The sequence below is a fragment of the Pezoporus occidentalis genome, unplaced genomic scaffold, assembly GCF_034315485.1.
Source record: "Pezoporus occidentalis ecotype Australia unplaced genomic scaffold, CSIRO_AGI_Poc_V1 ctg221, whole genome shotgun sequence".
NCBI lineage: Eukaryota > Metazoa > Chordata > Aves > Psittaciformes > Psittacidae > Pezoporus > Pezoporus occidentalis.
Window position 1 is genome coordinate 1,522,825 of NW_026914084.1, and position 17,795 is coordinate 1,540,619.

The 17,795-nt window shown below is 50.6% G+C and overlaps 3 protein-coding genes across 3 annotated transcripts; 2 read left to right on the forward strand and 1 right to left on the reverse strand.

The window, feature by feature from the left end:
- Window positions 1–1,523: 1,523 nt before the first annotated feature.
- NOL12 (nucleolar protein 12) lies at window positions 1,524–4,973 on the reverse strand. Its single transcript, XM_062620591.1, has 6 exons — window positions 4,821–4,973; window positions 4,615–4,720; window positions 4,396–4,444; window positions 3,887–4,029; window positions 2,797–2,897; window positions 1,524–2,155 (listed from the first exon to the last, which is right to left on the reverse strand). The coding sequence occupies exons 1-6, from the start codon at window positions 4,898–4,900 to the stop codon at window positions 1,984–1,986; spliced, it is 651 nt and encodes a 216-aa protein (XP_062476575.1). The 5' UTR covers window positions 4,901–4,973; the 3' UTR covers window positions 1,524–1,983.
- Window positions 4,974–5,500: 527 nt separating this feature from the next.
- On the forward strand, window positions 5,501–13,349 carry LOC134164616 (arf-GAP with dual PH domain-containing protein 1-like). Its single transcript, XM_062620596.1, has 11 exons — window positions 5,501–6,296; window positions 7,279–7,409; window positions 8,314–8,405; window positions 8,492–8,574; window positions 9,786–9,898; window positions 10,613–10,759; window positions 11,188–11,271; window positions 11,620–11,682; window positions 12,191–12,262; window positions 12,743–12,974; window positions 13,062–13,349. The coding sequence occupies exons 1-11, from the start codon at window positions 6,206–6,208 to the stop codon at window positions 13,088–13,090; spliced, it is 1,137 nt and encodes a 378-aa protein (XP_062476580.1). The 5' UTR covers window positions 5,501–6,205; the 3' UTR covers window positions 13,091–13,349.
- Window positions 13,350–15,075: 1,726 nt separating this feature from the next.
- On the forward strand, window positions 15,076–16,799 carry LOC134164617 (urotensin-2 receptor-like). Its single transcript, XM_062620597.1, has one exon. It carries the CDS (start codon window positions 15,738–15,740, stop codon window positions 16,746–16,748), a length of 1,011 nt encoding a protein of 336 aa, XP_062476581.1. The 5' UTR covers window positions 15,076–15,737; the 3' UTR covers window positions 16,749–16,799.
- Window positions 16,800–17,795: the final 996 nt, after the last annotated feature.

Below are 17,795 nucleotides of genomic sequence, written 5' to 3' on the forward strand. Positions count from 1 at the left end.
CCATTCTAAGCAGAATTTCCCTCTCCTTCCCTCCTACATCCCTCTCAAACCCAACAACCACACAATAGCTCTAGAGCATATTAACTACCAAACCACAAGGAGAAATGCTTTTATGATCCTCTTGGACACTTTGGATGAAATCCAGCCAAGCATCACACTTTTGGCCTTGCCTTGGAGTTGTTTTCACAGCTCTGAAACAGCCAACACCTCAAGGCAAGACAGGAAGGCCGGGTAACACAGCTCATGAGCTTAATGTGCATTCTGGAGCAGCCTTTAAGGCAATGTACCAAAACTATTTTGGAGGTGAGGGAACCACATACACTGCATTTTCATGATGTGACTGAGGTTATTCCACATTAGCGCTTAAGAACTCAGCTCAGTATAGGACTCAAAGAGTCCAAGCATGCAAGGCACATGGGATAAAACAGTATCCACTTTCCCACCATTCACCTCCAGAAGGGAGGTACAAAGGGACCCCCTGCTTCACATGCATGCCACCCAGTTCCCTCCAGAGGAAGATGCTCCAGCAGAAATTGTGTGGCTGCTGTCAGCGTTGAGATTGTACCCTTCTCAACACTCAGTGTGCACATGGTCCAAGAAATGTTGGAGAGATCCACCAGGCTGCAGTTAGCTTTAGTGGCTGGTGGCCATCAGCATTGCTCTGATGTTTCTCCATGAAGCCTCAAGCACTGGTTTGCTCTTTCCCCTCCCACTTCTGGCATGAGGAACGTATGTACTCTCCCATTGCTGGGTTGCCAGTTTTCTGGTGGGGGTTTTGGCCACACAAGCCTTTTCTTCCTTTGTCATTTCCTTGCCAGTACACATGTGGCATGGGTGGAGGCTGACAGGGGCAGAATGGCCACAATCTCCTACAGATACTCCAGAACAGAGGCCAGCATGCTGCCTAGGCTTGCTCTTCTCCTCAGAGGATTCACTCAGTTTTGCCACCAGTATTCCTTAACCCAAACCATGCAAACTCTTTTTTTTCCCCTCCTGCTGAAGGCATCCATGCTAAAAAACATATACTGAAGTCCGAAGAAGAAAGGCAATTAACTGCTGCTGACTGCAGCAGCCCTGAGGTAAAGGGCAAGGGCAGCCTCTGCCACTCCCATCCCAGAGAGGGCCACACACATACAACAAGGGCATTAGGGCATTTCATACTCCTCTGAGCTATCGCAATTAAGATCGGCACATTCAGCAGACAATGGAATGAGCCATTCCTGCTCTGGCTGGCTTGGCACCACAGAAATAGCTCCATTTCCCAAGCACCAGTGGATTTCAATATCCTTTAAGAACCAGGAACTATCTCCCCCCTTTCCAACTGCTACTGGCCTTAGCACAGTTGCTGTTACAGTTCAAATAAGACACAAGTGGGTATTTTTTTTTTTTCTTAGCAAAATGACTTAAAGATTTAGTCACAGTGTTACCAAATTCCACCTGGCACAGGTAGCAAACAAAGAGTACCCCTGCATTCAAGTGCGGCACTGGAGAAGAAACACATGAGACAAGATGACACCCCACCCCTATGGAAAAAGGATTTACTGCACAGGAGAAAAGCCAGGGCACTGATGCACAAGAGTGGAAGCAGAGCTCTTCCAAGCCTCATAAACTGCCATGACCATGTGCCTGTTGCACTCTGCCCCAGATCCTCTCCTTTGATAAAGCCAGGTGTCAGCTCTGGAAGGGGAGGCCCAAGGACAGAAGGGTCATGCCAAACAGACAGTGTGATCCCAGCAGAAGTTTTTAGAGACTCCATGGCACCCAGGCACTTAGTAGCTGGAGTTCATTGTGGAAACACATGGGTAGAGTGTCCATAGTCACCCTGACCGGAGCTCAGGAGGGGAGAGGAAAGGTGATCTGGGCTCACTGCTGGTCAGAGAGCCAAGTCAACAAGGCCCTTGCCCACAGTGAAAGGGTCCCAAAGAGCAGCCGGCCAGATGTGGAGCACTGTCCCAGCTGCTGGGCTGAGCACTAGTTCCTTCATCAATCTTGATCATGGCTCATTTTGCCCGTTAGCCTCCGCCGCTGAGTCTTAGTGGTCCGCCCCGTGCCGGATTTCTGGATTTTCTTGCGTGGGCCTTGCCCACGTTGGAGTCTCTTTCCTTTTCTCTTTTTCCGGCTGCGCATGTGCAGCGTGGCAGTAAGAGCAGAGACCCTGTGCAGGGCAGGAAGAGAGAAACGTTTGGAGAACAAAGTCTGCAGGAGCAAGGCGACATCACAACAAAAGCAGGAGAGCCCTGTGTGGCCCAGCAGGAGTAGACATCAGCTCATCACGGTGAGCTCCAGAAGAACTCCACTGTGCTGGGTAGCATCCTGGCAGGGCAGGAAACCTGCAAGTTTATGTGTGCAGTAACAACCACAGTGAATTTTCTAAGCATTGAGCTTCCCAGCCACCACAGAGTTAAGAAATACTCTGCATTCCTGAGCTAGTTGTAAATCCTGGATACTGAAAAAACATGGAGAATGCCAAAGCTTTAGGGTCTTTCGACCTTCAATCCTAGGGACAAATTCTGCACCCTCCCCTGCAGTATCTGCCGAGAGGAAGGGCTAGGTAAACACTTCAGGACAAAGCCCGCCCTGCTCTGCATCCTCCTCCTGCTGCTGCTGTCACCAGGGATCAATGACAGCGGAATCGAGCGTCGGGGACAGGCTTGTGCTCTGCCAGTGCCCTCTGCTGGCTCCTGCCCAGCAGCACAGCATTCCCTGCCCTGCAGGCACACCACTGAGCTGGGAAGGAAAGATCATCATCAGCTTGCAAAGCCTAGCAGCAAGTTGCTGGAGTGAATTTATACATACTTTTCAGACAGGAAAGGGTTTCTGGACTTCTTGGGCATTGCTTTTACAGGTTTGTTCACCACCTCTTCTCCTTTCTCTTCTTTTGATTCATCACTCTTGCCCTTAAAAAGGAAGAAAAAAAAACCAAACAAAACACCTAAGATACATTATAACAGGTAGTTTTGTGACGCTGGTGTTTCTGCTGCCTTCTTGGTTTCATTCTGTTTTGTAAACCATCTTATCATAGGTGAAGTTTCTTTGTTTAGTTCTCCACATCCCTTGCTGTCCAAATCTCAAGGTTTCTTATTACAAGGTTTCTTTCGGAAATGGACAACCAGTGAGAAGTCCTGCAGTAATCCACCCTAAGATCCAAAAACTTCAGTATGAGCTTAATGGCTGCGCAGCTGGTCTAAACTATGAACTGAAGGTTTCCTCTTTTTTCTTGTTATATCAAAGCCTCTTTAAGTAACTTTTTAGATTATAAAACACCCTCACAAATGTAAAAGGTTAACACAGACACTTCTCCAAAGAGCTCAAATCCAGCCACAGTCATGAAGATCAAAAGGATCAAATGAACCAGGGCCTGAAAGCGTTTCTGGACCAAATACGAGATTCTCAGTTACAATATGTTTTGAACACAAAAGCAACAGCATCCAGAAATGAATGTTTTTTTTTTATTTGTAGTCCAAGCACAGGATCATGGAGAGAAGTGCCTGTTTGTCCTAATAATTTTTCCTGATCAGGACACATGAAAGAGATAGAAGACAGCCACGCATCAAAGCCTGAAACCTTGCTGCTCATATTGTATTGGCTTTTAAAATACTACATTCTCACCTCCAGCCCTGTGACACCTTTCACCTACACAAGGTCAGTTGGTACTAGCAAAGGATTCCAAGGAGGTTTGAGCGAGCTGCTCATGTAAGGACATTTCTTCTATTTTAAAGGGCCAATGTAAGTTGTGAAAAAACTAGGAAGTTACAAGTTTCCTTTTTCATCCCTGCTCCCAGCCTGCTGCAAGTCTGTGGGCACATTCAGGGAGTACCAGCCCTATGTAGCCTGCCCCAAGGACATTTACAGCTGACACAACCAGTGAGGCAGCAAGAGGCTTTACCACAGGTGTGGTCAATCCCAGCTGGCGTGCCCCGGAGAGGTCCAGGTCACTGATGGTGGTCACGGTTACAATGTGATTCGGGTGGTCGATGTTCACAGACTCCGTGCGTGATGTCACCAAGTGCTCGAGTTCATCAGCCTCATCTGGGGAGACAAAAAAGATCCTGCACTGCAAAGCACCCCATCTTCCACAAGATACATTTGCTTGTCCCTGCAGTGCCATGCTCAGGGGGAACCCAGTCTCTGCATCCAGAGTGAAAGGGTGGAAGGGTTTGAACACCAGCACTTCTCCCAGCATAGGACTTGAAGATGCCCTCTTGCTTGCTTCTTTCTGCACACCCTCCTACCCCCTATGCCACCAGGACACGAGGGCTGCAGTGGTCACTACTGATTGCTGCCCAGGGGGAACACTAGAGGAGCAAGGAGCTGATGCTGTGGGACAGTGTGCGAATACTCAATACTGCCAGTCCACGGGTGCCCACCCCCCGGCACCGAGGTCCCAGCACCTACCAAGCGCTTCCTCCCTCTCGCTCAGCATCTTCAGGTACTCCTGGTGCCTCTGAGGGGGATTGAAACAGGTCATTGCGGCACCCCTGCTCCTGCAGCCGCCACCCCTCCGACCCAAGACCCACCTGCCCTGCGGCCTGCCCGCCATGGCGGGAGGCGGACACCCCGCATCCACGGAGGGCCATTGCAGGGGGGGGGGGTGTGGTGTGTTTGTAGGGGTACCTCCTCCTTCAGCTTCCTCTGCTCCTCCTTAAGCTTCCGCTTGATCTCGTCCAGGGCCGCCTTCCTCCGCTCCACCTTCCTCTTGTGGAAGCCGGTCAGGTACTCCCTGCCGCCGGCAACACCGAACCACGCGGCGTTCAGCGAGCCCTTCACGGGCAGATATCCCCACCCCGTTGCAAAAATCACACACACGCTCCCGGCCTCACCTCCGCCTGTCCTCGTCAAAAGTCACCACCAGCCGACCCTCTCTGCCGCCTGCACCATTCTTCTTCTTCTTGCGGCCCATCGCGGTACCACGCTGCCGCCACCGCGCTGCCGCCCGCCCCTTCCGCCGTGAGGGGCGGCACCGCACCGCCCCATCCCGCCCGCCATGTTGCCCCGGGCAGGGGAGGCTGACGGCCTCATGGGGGCACCAGGGGGAGGCTGTCTCAGCCTGAAGGAGCAGAGTGGGGCCAGCATCGGGTCCTCTTGTCCCGTTCGTGTGTGGGAGCTGTGTGCGTCCCCTCGCCTGATCATAGCGGTGCGTTGTGCCCCTAGGCAGGGGTGGGAGAGAGAAGCCACTTCGCAGGTGGCTGTTCCCATCCCTGGGGTGCATGGAGGGAGGGTTCCTTCAGGTTTGAGTGCCTCCAGCTCCCTCCTCCCCTCAGCTGCCTCCTAGCAAAAGGGTTTTGCGGTGGTGCCTTGTGCTGATCTCTCATCTTGAGATGCGTTCTCAGCATTGTACGTCTCCATCTGTTTAATAAAGGTTTTTCCTCCCAATAGTTAACATCTGCATTTCATCAGGAAAGGTCCAGGGGTTTGTTTCAAGCTATCACTGTTTGGTGTTAGTGGCACCTGAGCTGCTCCTCTTAGTCCAGGAAGACAACTCGGGGGATGCATCTCGGCTGTTACACTGAGTCTCTGATACGCAGGACCTGGCTCAACAGCCTTGGTTTCTGTAGTGACAGACACCAGCATGAGTTGGAGGGGGGCATCAGCACTGCCATGTTCTTAGATGGTTGGTTGAGTGACTTTGGCTGAACTCTTGAACTTTCTTGCTCTCTGGTCCTTGCTTTAAAGGTGTGTGTAATGCCTGTGTGGCAGCCAGCTGACTGGTGTAAGCTCCTGACGTGCTGCAAGGCCAGCCCAAAACCACCCCCCATGTCACAGAGCGTGATGAGCCCTGACACAAGTCCTGACAGGACTGGTGGCCGCCGTCTGCGGCCCCCTCGCCTTTATCAACTTGCTGGCTGCTGCGCTCTCTTCCTGGCCTGTCCCTTCACCAGCAGAAATGCGGCAAAACCAGTTCTGTGGTTAATTGCTGCACTTCCCTCCCCGCCCATGGGGCAGGTCTCCTCCTCCTCACCCATAGCCTGCCTGCACTTCAGCCTCTTCGCCCCTGCCTGGGCTCAGCCGGCTCAGGTGTGCCGTTAAGGCCTCCACGCTCCTACCGTTAACCTTACGGCTTCTCCTGCTTTCCCTGTTTCCTGCTCTCTGCCAGAGCTGCTGTCTCTCCGGTGGCTCCTTCTCCCTTGGGTTGGCCTGCAGGTGCAGAAGGCGCAGGCTGCCCTCCTGGTCCTGCCCTGCCTGGGAGGGATAGCGCTGGGACGTGATGGCTGGAGGACATGAGCGGAGCATGAAGGCCCTGAAGGAGGTGTGGAGAAGAGCAGAAAACTCTTTATGTGCAGACTGTGGGAAGCCAGGTGAGTCCCCAAGGGCTGCTGGAGGAAGAGTTGGAAGCAGGAGCTGCTCTCTAACAGCTCTTGGGCTGCACGGGAGCCTGGAGTAGAGGGGAAGGGGAGTCATTGCTCTGGGTATTTACTTCTTCTCCCTGGAAGTGAGCTGGCAAGGGAGGAGGAAGGAGATGCTGCCACAGTGCCGGTGGGAAGAAGGACGGGGATGCGGCAGTGCCCTTTGAGCAGGGGCTGTGTAGCTGCAGCGCCATGGGTTGTAGTCATGTCAGATCTCCAACACAAATCAAGGTCATGCCCAGTCAGGACCTGACAGGAAAGCTCGCGGTGAAATCCTAACTGCTCCACAAAGAAGGAGTGATTCAGGAGGGCATTGTCTCCTCTGTGACTCAGCTGAGCAGACAACCTGCTACAGGCGCCTTGAAGATTTCTCTTCCTGAAGGGCTTGCTCTCTTCACAGGGTACCCAGTTTGAGGTCCTATGGGCACTGCTAAAAACACTCATCATGCTCTTCCCAAAAGGGGCACATGGAGCATACCATCCAAGCCAAATTAAGATTGGGATAATTGGTATCCTTTCACCTTCTTAAATTCTTCCAGGAAAATTTTGGATTCAGGGCTGCTTTCCACTTCTGCAGCTAAATACCGTTGTGCGTTTGCTGTATTGCACTAAACTGCTGGAGTCTTTTCCCAGAGGTGGTTTCACTTTCATCATGGGTGACTCTTTATGCAAAGGGAATTTTCGCAGCACTTGAAGTTTTTCAAGGTTCAGGTTAATAAAGATTCAGATGAAGTGGTTGAAGCAGGGGGGATGGGGGGGGGCTATAATAGCTATGCTTTTTCCTAACCAGCATATATACTTTGGGTGTTAATTAATTGGTTCAGATGAAACTGTGGTCACACAGCTCTCTGTTTCTCAGGACTGTGTTCTCAGTTGAGATATACATCCCAGGGGAATTTACCATTTCTAGTCATACCGTTTTTTATACCCGCAGACCCTGACTGGGCATCCTCTACTCTGGGTGTTTTTATATGCCTCAGCTGTTCAGGAATTCACCGCAACATCCCTAGCATCAGCAAAGTCAAATCCCTGAAGATGGACCACTGGGATGATGCCCAGGTGCAGGTGAGATCTTTATCCCCACTGGTATGTCAGGTGGGTTGGGTCTAGGTCAGATACTAACTGGCCTGGGAAAGTCAGCCCTTTGCACAGAGTTGAAGATACAGTCTGATTTAATCTGTCCCTTTGCTACTCATGCTCTGGATATTTGTGCAGGGATAACTCCCCATAGCCCACTGGGAGAGGCAGGATGCATTTGCCTTATGTGTCTCTCCATGTCCTGTTACTTTATGGCAAATGGAGAGCTCTTGCAATGTATTTTGCCAAGGCTCAGGGTCTTTGTCACTCCAGATTACTCATTTCCCACTCACCAGCACCATCCAGATTCAATGTCTTCTCTTGGATTCAGCAGTCTGAGGGGAAAATTTGGGGCAATTCCATGCTCTGAGATGAGATTCCAGATATAATGTGATCTCTTGAGAAAAATGGCATCTGTGGGAACTTGACTTCTCCCTGTTACACCCCCCTCAACCCATAAATCTTCAGGGGACTGAAAACATTTTCTGGACATCCAAAGAGAATAATCTGTATCTTGCTGCTCTTTTGAGAGGAGCAAAGAGTTTTGGAATGTCCCCCCAGAAGGCATTGCATAGCTGTTGAACATGGTGTCCCCAGTGATGTGGGGCATGGCAGCAAATCCACTGAGTGTGTGTGCACCCAGCCCCACAGAATTGGCATTTATGGCATTCTTTGGATTCAGGTGCAATCAATGTAACTTCTAAAAGCAGACAGGACCTTTGAGATCCACCTTTATGGAGCCAGACATTACTGGGACGTCACAATGGAGGGGAAGGAGAATGCTCCATTAGAGCTTGATGTGCATCTAGCCCTGTCATGGGTCAGGAAAGAAAAAGGTCCAACATTACTCAGCATCAAAGGGAAGGAACTAACTCTCTGTCTAATTCTGCAGTTTCTGGCCAAGCATGGGAATGCTGTGACTAAAGGCATATATGAAGCTCACATCCCTATTTACTATTACCAGCCAACCTACAATGACTGCCAGTAAGTTGCTGCATAGGAAAAAAGGGGGAATGGCAGTTCTGGGTTCCCCTAAGTGTTTCTGAGCTACCTGTCACCTCTCTCCCTAGTGTGCTGAGAGAACAGTGGATACGGGCCAAATATGAACGCAGAGAGTTCACTGAGCCAGGAAAACAGCTGCCATATTCTGATGGTAAGAGCAGAGCACAGCATCAAAATATCCTGCCTGTTGCCTTTGCTGGAAGATTTTGAGTGCCGTGAGAAGAAAGCTCATAATGTCAGAGTGGCAAATCCCACAAGTACTCCTGAGAACCCAGCTGGTATTTATAGGGTATTGTGTTTTTTGGAGAGGGGATTCAACTGTGGCCAGTGTAGGTTGGTATTGCCATGGGTTGCTTCTGTGCTTTTTCAAAGCCATTTTCTATCCTGTTGGAGCCAGACGTCTTCAATAAGGAATTTCTGCCCTGCTGCAAACTACTCCCTCCAACCATGGCAGCTGTCTTTGAAATGCCCCTGCCAGTGCTGTGACACAAGGTGCTGGAGCCCAAGGGCCTGTAGAGTTGAGTGGAAAGAGTTCTGGTCCTACACAAGGTTCCAGGACTCTGGTGTTCACAGGAAAGATGGCTCTCATGCTGTTACAGACAGTAGTGGAAGCCAGAATAGGAGGTGGGAAGCATCTGGGAATCTCAATTTATCTGGGCTGCAAACCAAGGAACAGCCACCATCTTCAGCTGTAAGCCAGAGGTGGGACCTCTCCTCAGGTGTTTGTTCTCAGCAATAGTTCATCATGTTCATGCTGTATTCAGCTCTGGGGCTTCCAACACAAGAAGGATGTGGACCTGGTTGAGCAAGTCCAGAGGAGGGCCACGAAGATGATCAGGGGGTTGGAGCACCTCTGCTATGGAGACAGGCTGAGAGAGCTAGGCTTGTTCTGGAGAAGAGAAGGTTTCAAAGAGACCTTATAGCAGCTTATGGTACCTAAAAGGGCCTACAAGAAATCTGGAGAGGGACTTCTTACAAGGACATGTAGTGATAGGATGAAGGGGAATGGCCCTAAACTGAAAGAGGGTAAATTTAGATTAGGTATTAGGAAGTTCTTTACTATGAGGGTGATGAGGCACTGGCACAGGTTGCCCAGAGAAGCTGTGGCTGCCCCATCCCTGGCAGTGTTCAAGGCCAAGTTGGATAGGTCTTGGAGCAACCTGGTCTAGTGGAAGGTGTCCCTGTCCGTGGCAGGGGCTTGGGACTGGATGAGCTTATTAAGGTCCCTTCCAACCCAAGCCCTTCTGTGATTCTACGTGCTTTATCCCAAAGATATGGCTAGGACCCCAGGTTGCATGCAGCTCTCTGATGCCTACCATGCTTGTGAGAGGATGCTTTTAAAAGTGGCCTTTCTGCTCCTAGGAGTGAAGGAAGGCATCCTCTGGAAGCGAGGTCGAGACAATGGGCAGTTCCTACCCCGCAAGTTCCTCTTGTCTGAGAGAGAGGGATGTCTGAAGTATTTCACGAAGCAGGATGTGAGTATGGTGGTCAACTCCCAAGCCAGTGCATACTCCACTCAGGACAGTGCAGGCACAGAGGTGTTTCATATGCAAGGCAACCTGTTTCTGAGGTTGCCTGCCTTATCCCAGACCAGGGATGATGACAGAAACATGTCTCTGAAGAGAGGGGTCCCCATCCTACTGTCAGGGTGACATTTCCCCATGTCCTCCCTTTGTGCGTCCCTATACCCTTCCCTCACTGCTGATAAAAGGTTTGATTTTTCACTGGTGGCTGGATGCCCCACCCCTGGAAACGTTCAGGGTCAGGTTGGACAGAACTCTGAGCAACCTCATCTAGTTGAAAATGTCCCAGCTTATTTCATAGGAGTTGGACTAAGTGGTCTTTAAGGTCACTTCCAACTCAACTATTTTATGTTTCTATGATTCTAGGAGTGGACTCTTTCCTTTTGAGGTCAGTTAGCCTTTAGACTGGCTGAGCTGTAAAGTCAGATGCACTCACAGTGCGCTATTGGCAGTTCCAGAGTAGGCACAGGTCAAATGTAAAATGGGGTGTGTGTATGCCCACTTTTTGAGCTTGAGCACAATACATAGTGAAGTGAGTGTGTGCTACAGCAATTTTGTTGGGTAGGAGCAGTTACTACCTTTAAGATCCACTGACTCTCTCTTACCCTACAAAGTGTCTTTCCCACTAGGATTGCTTATTCATGACCAGTGCTATTCTGTTTTCAGGCCAAAGAGCCCAAAATCAATATTAAAATAGATGTCATCAATGCTACATTTCAACCAGTGAAGATTGGGAACCCCAATGGCCTGCAGATCACCTATCTTAAAGACAACAAGACTCGGAATATATTTGTCTACCATGAAAGTGGAAAGGTATTTCGTTTTAGCATCAAACATTGCAAAGCAATTGAGGTGATCTGAGAAGCTCCTGATACTAAATAGTCTGAAGCATGGGTAGCACAAGGTATGTGTGTGTGAGTCACTGTAGGTAGGTAATGGGGTGGGGGCTCTGGCTCTGTGTCTGTGTGTCTGAGAGGGTTTTGCTGCAGGGAGTAGGGCAGGAGCACTGACTGAATTAGTTTGTGTGGAAGGAGCTGCCACAGAAGATGTGCAAATGTGCTGCTGCCTGTGGGTGTGGGGAGTGGGGCAGCCGTGCTGTTTGTGTGTGAGGGAGATGATATAGGTGCTGGGGAGGGAGACCTGGCTGTGTTTGTAGCTAACATAGGGTTGAGCTGGGTGAATTTAAGATGGCTCAGTGTTGCTTTGCCTAAGTTTTCTGTCCTGTCCTTTTTCATTCTCAGGAGGTAGTGGACTGGTTTAATGCCATTCGCTCTGTGCAGTTCCATTATCTGAAGGTAGCATTTCCCATTGCCAGTGATAATGAGGTAAGTCAGCACTAGAGTGCAGTGCTGAGTCTTCCACTGATACTTGGTGATGTGCTATAAGAGCCCATTAGTTACTATTAGAAGCCCAGGTACAGAAGTAGAAATTGCAGTATTTAGATAGAGGGATGAGAAAGTGTGTGTAGAAGTGCCTGTGGTGGCCTGAGAACAACTGCATTCTGCCCTTTCTGGGCACTTTGAAGGCAGAAGTGACTCCTGGCTAGGCAGTTCTTCAAAAATTAATATAAAAGGCAACTGAGTTTGGGGGATAGAAGGAGGGGGACGGAGAGGAGCAAAAGCAAATAGCAAAGAAACGTGGCTGAGTTTATCTGACTCTTGCCTTTTTGTCAGATAAAAAATCGGCTGACAAGAAACTTCCTTAAGGAGGGATACATGGAGAAGACTGGTCCCAAGGTGAGCTGCTGTGGGGAGAAAATCTAGCAGGGACCTGCCAGAGAGCCACTGACCTTCCCTACTTCAATGTTTTTCTCCTGCTGTTTCCCCATTCCCCCCGACTCTTTAGACACCCGTGGGAACTGTGTGTGTGCACCAAGGGAGGGGACAATAAAAGGAAGGGGAAGGACACATGTGAAAGTAGATGAAGCCAGAGTCCCTGCTTTCTCCCAGAACAACAGATCTCTCTGCATGTGTCTGTGTGTGCGTGACCTTACAGGTATTTAGCGTCTAGATTTCTCCTGTCTGAACTCTGGGGTTCTTCACAGAAGTCCAAGAGCTGGGGACAGCAGTTGGGACTGTAAAACCCGATACTGATCCCTACTCTCAGCTTAGAAAGGGTGAGGAGGAGGTTGCTGTTAAGGCAGGGGCTTGGTTCAAGCGGTTGGGATGAATTTTGGCTATCCATTCGCACTGCTCGCAGCAGAGGGCACTGTCCGCTTACATATGTCACCTCTTCCCTTCACAGCAGAGAGAGGCTTTTAAGAAGCGCTGGTTCACGCTGGATCACCGCAGGCTCACCTACTTCAAGGACCCTTTGGTGAGCAGGAGATCTGACCTCTGGCAGCTGCAGGCAACGGTGCTGAGGGCAGGGTCACAGTGCAGTCAGAGTCTTTGCTCTGCAGTAAGGCAGGCTTGCAGATTCCCCAGCTGCTTTGAATGGGCTCTAGGTCTTCCCCTTTCCATCTCAGTTCATTGTATGCTTTCTTTATTTGTTTCACTGCCTGTGAACAATGGGAACAGGGAGGGCAGCAGTGTAAAATAGTGATGGGGAGGAGAGTGACATGGGGGGTGACACGGAGCAGTGTTTCCTTTCTCAGACCTCTCTAGATCTATGCTTGTAATTTTTCCTTTCTGCTGCTGCTTTTGAGCATCACCTCCCTGCTTCTCTGAATTCTCTGACCTCCCCTGATCACCATCCCTGGTCCTCACCCACTCTCCTCCTGTCCTCAGGTGCTTGCTATTATTCCCTGGTTCTTCTGAGATTCTGTAAACCTCACTTTTTCCCTCTGATGTGCAGGATGCATTTGCTAAAGGTGAAGTGTTTGTGGGCAGCGGAGATAATGGATATAGTGTCCAGAAGGGATTGCCTACAGGGACACAGGGCAACTTCTCTTGGAACTATGGCCTTACCATCGTCACCCCCGACCGGGAATACCTCTTCACTTGTGAGACAGAGACTGACCAGCTGGACTGGATCTCAGCCTTCACCAGTGTCATCAACCAGGCCATGACGCCACAAGAATATGCAAGTAAGTGCCTGGATGCTGTTTTCTTCCCCTCCTGCTATTCCAGTTCAGGGTATTGCCCTAATGCACCACCTTTTTCCTTCACTACAGTTGAAGCCTACTTCAAGTTTAAATCCTAGGAAGCCATGGAGAAACCTGCTGTGACTTGATTCTACCTGGTCCTGTTGCTGGGCTGTCAGGAGAGAAGAGGAGACCAACATCAGAGAAACACAGTGCTCTTGAAGCACCCTTTGAAGCACTTTCTTCCCCCATAGATGGTCCACGTAGTTTTGAGCACCCGATTAAGCTGCTTCCTTTCAAGTACAAGACTTTGAGAGTCTGACTCCTCAGTGCAACCTGTCACTGTTAAATTGCTGTGATATGACTGGACACTGGCAGGCCTTGAAAACTTGGCACTTGCTATGTTGGACTTGGGACCCAGCATCACTCCTGCATGAAACTGCAGGCAACCACAAACCTTAAGAAGACAGCTGCCTGGCTGGAGCTAAACCCCAGCAGGTTGCAGGGGCTTCTGGACTAGGAGACCTGTTCCTTTACAAGAAATGGTTTCTCTGCTGGTGTCAGAGATGTGAAACATGTACATATTTGATCAGAGCTGTAGTTGAGAAAGGTCACTTAAAAGATGTAAACTAACAGCCAGATGTGAAGCCTGCTTCATCCTGCTGTGTATGGGCTTGAAAGCTGCTTCAGACCTTCCTTTGATTGCTACAGAGAAGAGAGAAGCTCAGAAACAATGTGTGGGTATACATATGTGTGTATGTGGATAACGTGTGTGTGTGTGTGCACATAAAAAGTGATGGGAGGTGGAATACTGACCTAGGAAAGATAACTGGGGGGGATATTCATGCCACTGAAGTTCAGCTGTCAAATCTGAGCCTGTAGTCAAACCAATGGAGAGGGGTGTGTCCTGCAGAGAGCAGCTTATGGCATGTCTGATACAGAGTTCTGACTTGTCTTTACTAGAATCTTGAGGTTGATGTCCAAAGACATCACAGATTCCCTCATTCTCTGTGTCAAAGGCCTGGCATTTTCATTCTGCCCTATATATTGCATATGTTTATATTGTATACCACATATACATATGTTTTTATGCAGTAGTGTAACAGGGAAGTCTGTATGTTCATATCCTTCTAGTAACAGTTAGCCCTAACCACTGAATCAACCCATGATTCATATCTTAAAGATCATCTCTTAAAGCTCTCCTGGCAGAGCTGTATTTCACGTGCTGGAAGGACGAGCTGAGTTCTTCTGATGGCTGTAGTATTTGATGTGTCTGCAGCTTTACACCAGTAGTGTGAGAGCAGGCATCTCCTGTGTTAAGGGAGCTAACTGGAGTTAATGAGGTAACCAGTATTTTAGTTTGTAAAGAAATACATTTAAAAATCCCACTAATTTATTTTAATTTCCTAAATGAAGTTAGGAGGCTAACAGTGGTTAGCTGAGCTGCTGACTACTAAGGTATAAGGCTGTTTCTTGAGAAACAAAAAGGACGGACAATCAGAGCAAAGAGCTGTAGGTATTCATTGCATTTCCTGGGGCATTTAAACTGTGGATTTTTCCATCAGAGCAAAATGGGCAAAGTCATGGTCCCCCTCTGGTTCCCTGGGGAGCCCTCTTTGTGCTGAAACTGCCAGAACCTGTTGGGAGCATCGACTTCCTAGGTGAAAAACAGCACCAGGAGTGTTCCCTGAGATGAATGAGGCTAAAATGCGGGTGAAGAAAGGGCAGGGAGCATTGGGTACAGCAACATCAGGGCATAGGTGCCATGCAATGATGCCCCGCTAGAAGGCGATGGTGCCTACCTAACAGGCTAACAGCAGGGAGGAACAGAGCCAGGTCATAGAGAGTGTGAGATGTCCAGCCATCTGGTGGGCTTGCTTGCAAACTGGGGGCTACATCCATTATCTGTACATTAGGGGCCCTGATGTCTTTGGAAGGGAGTGGGGGACAGGCCTTCATAGCCTAGCTTGGCTAAGGGACAAGCAGAGCAGTGTGGCAGCTCCTTGGCTCTGGTTTCCCTTCTAAAGCCACAGCGTGATGCTTCCACACATTAGGGAGTTTTGTCTTTCAGTTATCTCCTCTCTCAAATGAGGACAGCCAAGAACAAGAAGAAAGAGGGACCAGGAAGAAGGCACGGGAAGACGGGGGAAGAAAGAGTGTGCCTGCAGGAAAGAGAAGGCAGACAGTAGGTCTCCTCAGCTAGCAGCTGAGTCTGGTATGAACTGGGACTGCATTCACACCGGTGTGTGAAGCTCTGAGTCAGACACATTCCTCTCTGCAGTGGGCAAGGCAACTCCCCAGGGGTTAGTTCAGGGAGCAGAGCCCACCTCTTCGGAGTCTGTCTGAGTTGAGAAGATACAGACTTCGGAGGAGAAATCCACTTGCCAACCGAGTCTGCTGGTTTCTGCGGGCCCAGTGAGCACTGGAGAAGCAAATGAGGAGCTGGTGAAGATCAGAGACCTTTCCTCTTCGCTGGCAGAGGTTATTTTGCACCTCTTGGTCTTGAAGGCAAGGGCATTGTCCCCTTCTCAGCCCTTTGGTGATTGAGAGAAACCAACAGACAGAGCTTGTGATGGACAAGACCAGCAAAATGGACTGGGTCGCCGGAGGTGAGGAATAGACTTCTCTGGAGTACCCTGTATCTTCCCTTCCCTCAGCTGCTTTCCTGGCAAGGCTACACGTATCCAATATATAGCAAGGGGGGAAGGCAGGGGGAAGGAACAGGTCTCTGACAGCCTGCCTTATTCTTGCTTGCTGTACCCAAAGATGTCTTATGACCCTTCCTTCAGCAGCACAAGACCCGGAGAGGATCTTGAGGGTGGCAGCTTCTTGGAGGAAAGCAGTGGTGTGGGTGATGACAGTAGCGTCCTGGGAGGGGACAGCCCAGTCACGGTGCCTCTGGGTGCAGTGCTGCTCATCATGTGCCTCACTGGGATGGTGGGGAACATCTACACCATGTTGGTAGCCTCCGGCAGGGTGGCGGGCCACTCAGCAGGCTCCTTGGGGGTCTATGTGATCAACCTAGCCCTGGCTGACCTCCTGTACCTCTCCACCATCCCCTTTGTGGTCTGCACCTACTTCGCCCATGACTGGTTCTTTGGGGATATGGGCTGCAGGCTTTTGCTCAGCCTGGACCTCCTCACCATGCACGCCAGCATCTTCCTCCTGACTGCCATGAGCCTGGAGCGGTACTGGGCAGTGTCCAGGCCACTGCGGGCCAGGTGGGCGAGCAATGCTTACCGCAAACTGGCCAGCGCTGTCCTCTGGCTCCTCTCGCTCCTGCTTACGGCCCCCATGATGGTGATGACCCAGCTGCGGGAGGAGGACGGCCCCCACAAGCGCATATGCATCCCCACCTGGACACCGGCAGCCTTCCGGCTCTACCTGACAGTGCTCTTCACCACCAGCATCCTGGCACCTGGCGTGGTGCTGGGCATCGTCTACACCCGCCTGGCCCGTGCATACTGCTCCTCCGCATGGGGCCTGGGGCTGCCGGTGGCTGGCAGGGTCCCTGCCTGGCAGCTGTTGTCCAGGATCTCCACCATTGTGGTGGTTTACTGGGCCTGCTTCCTCCCCTTCTGGGCCTGGCAGCTGGCTGGGCTCTATTGGGGTGAGGGGCTGGGCATTGGTGCCACCACACAAGCCTACCTCAACTTCGGGGTCACCTGCCTGGCCTACAGCAATAGCTGCATCAACCCCTTCCTCTACACCCTACTCACTCGCAGCTACTGCCAGTGCCGCAGGGTGGGCATGGCACGGCCACCAGCACCATCCTAGGAGCCATGGAAGGGCTAGGGGGAGGCCACAGCATCCCTCCACTTAGTAGAATCATAGTCACAGAATGGTTTGGGGTGGAAAGGATGTTAAAATCATCTAGTTCCACCCCCCCTGCCATGGGTAAGGACACCTAACACTAGTCCGTGTCACCCAAGGCTCTGTCCAACCTGGCCTTGAATACTGCCAGGGATGGAGCATTTTATCACTTCTTTGGGCAGCCTGTTCCAGTGCCTCACCACCCTTACAGTAAAGAACTTCCTCCTTATATCCAATCTAAACTTCCCCTGTTTAAGTTTTAACCTATTACCCCTTATCCTACTGCTACAGTCCCTGATGAATCATTCCTCTCCAGCATCCAATTTTGGGAGAGCTGTTGAACTGTGGGGGATGAGCAGCATCCCAGGTTGGGAACATTGGCTGGGGTTGAGCCAAGAAATAAAAGTGCATCACCCTCCATGCTGGCATGCAGTGTCTTCTGTTGTCATTTTTCCAGTGCCTTCCCCTTCACACCTTCCTCTCTGCAACACTGCTCACCCTCCTCAGCTCGGGGGGAGGATGTGTGTCTTGGGGATCCTGGCTCCATCCTTGGGTCCTTCTGCCCTCACATGCCAGCAAGTGGGTGGAAGGGAGGAGTCAGCCTCCATACTCTAAATTACACAGCTGGGGAGCCCTCGCCACCTCTCACCTCCTCGCTAGCAACGGGCCAAGCCATAACAAAGTCAGGACAACAGTGAGTCACAGATTTCACAGGACCCGTGAGTCACTTCGAGGAGCAGCCACGCTAGCAGGAGACCTGAATTAGGTTCATCCTCTTGTGGTAAAGCTCACACTTGGCTTTCATCCCCCACCCGCCACAGAAAATATCCCTTTGAAGAATCTTGCTAAAAAAAGACTTCCAAGTGCAGTTAAGAGACATGGTGAGATTGCCCTGAAGTACAGCCTGAGGGTTGTCAGCACATTTGCTGAGCTCTCAAAGTCAGCCCAACAGAAGAAGCTGTAAGGAGACTGTGTGTCCATCATCACAGCTCATGCAGGGGGCCCTCAGCC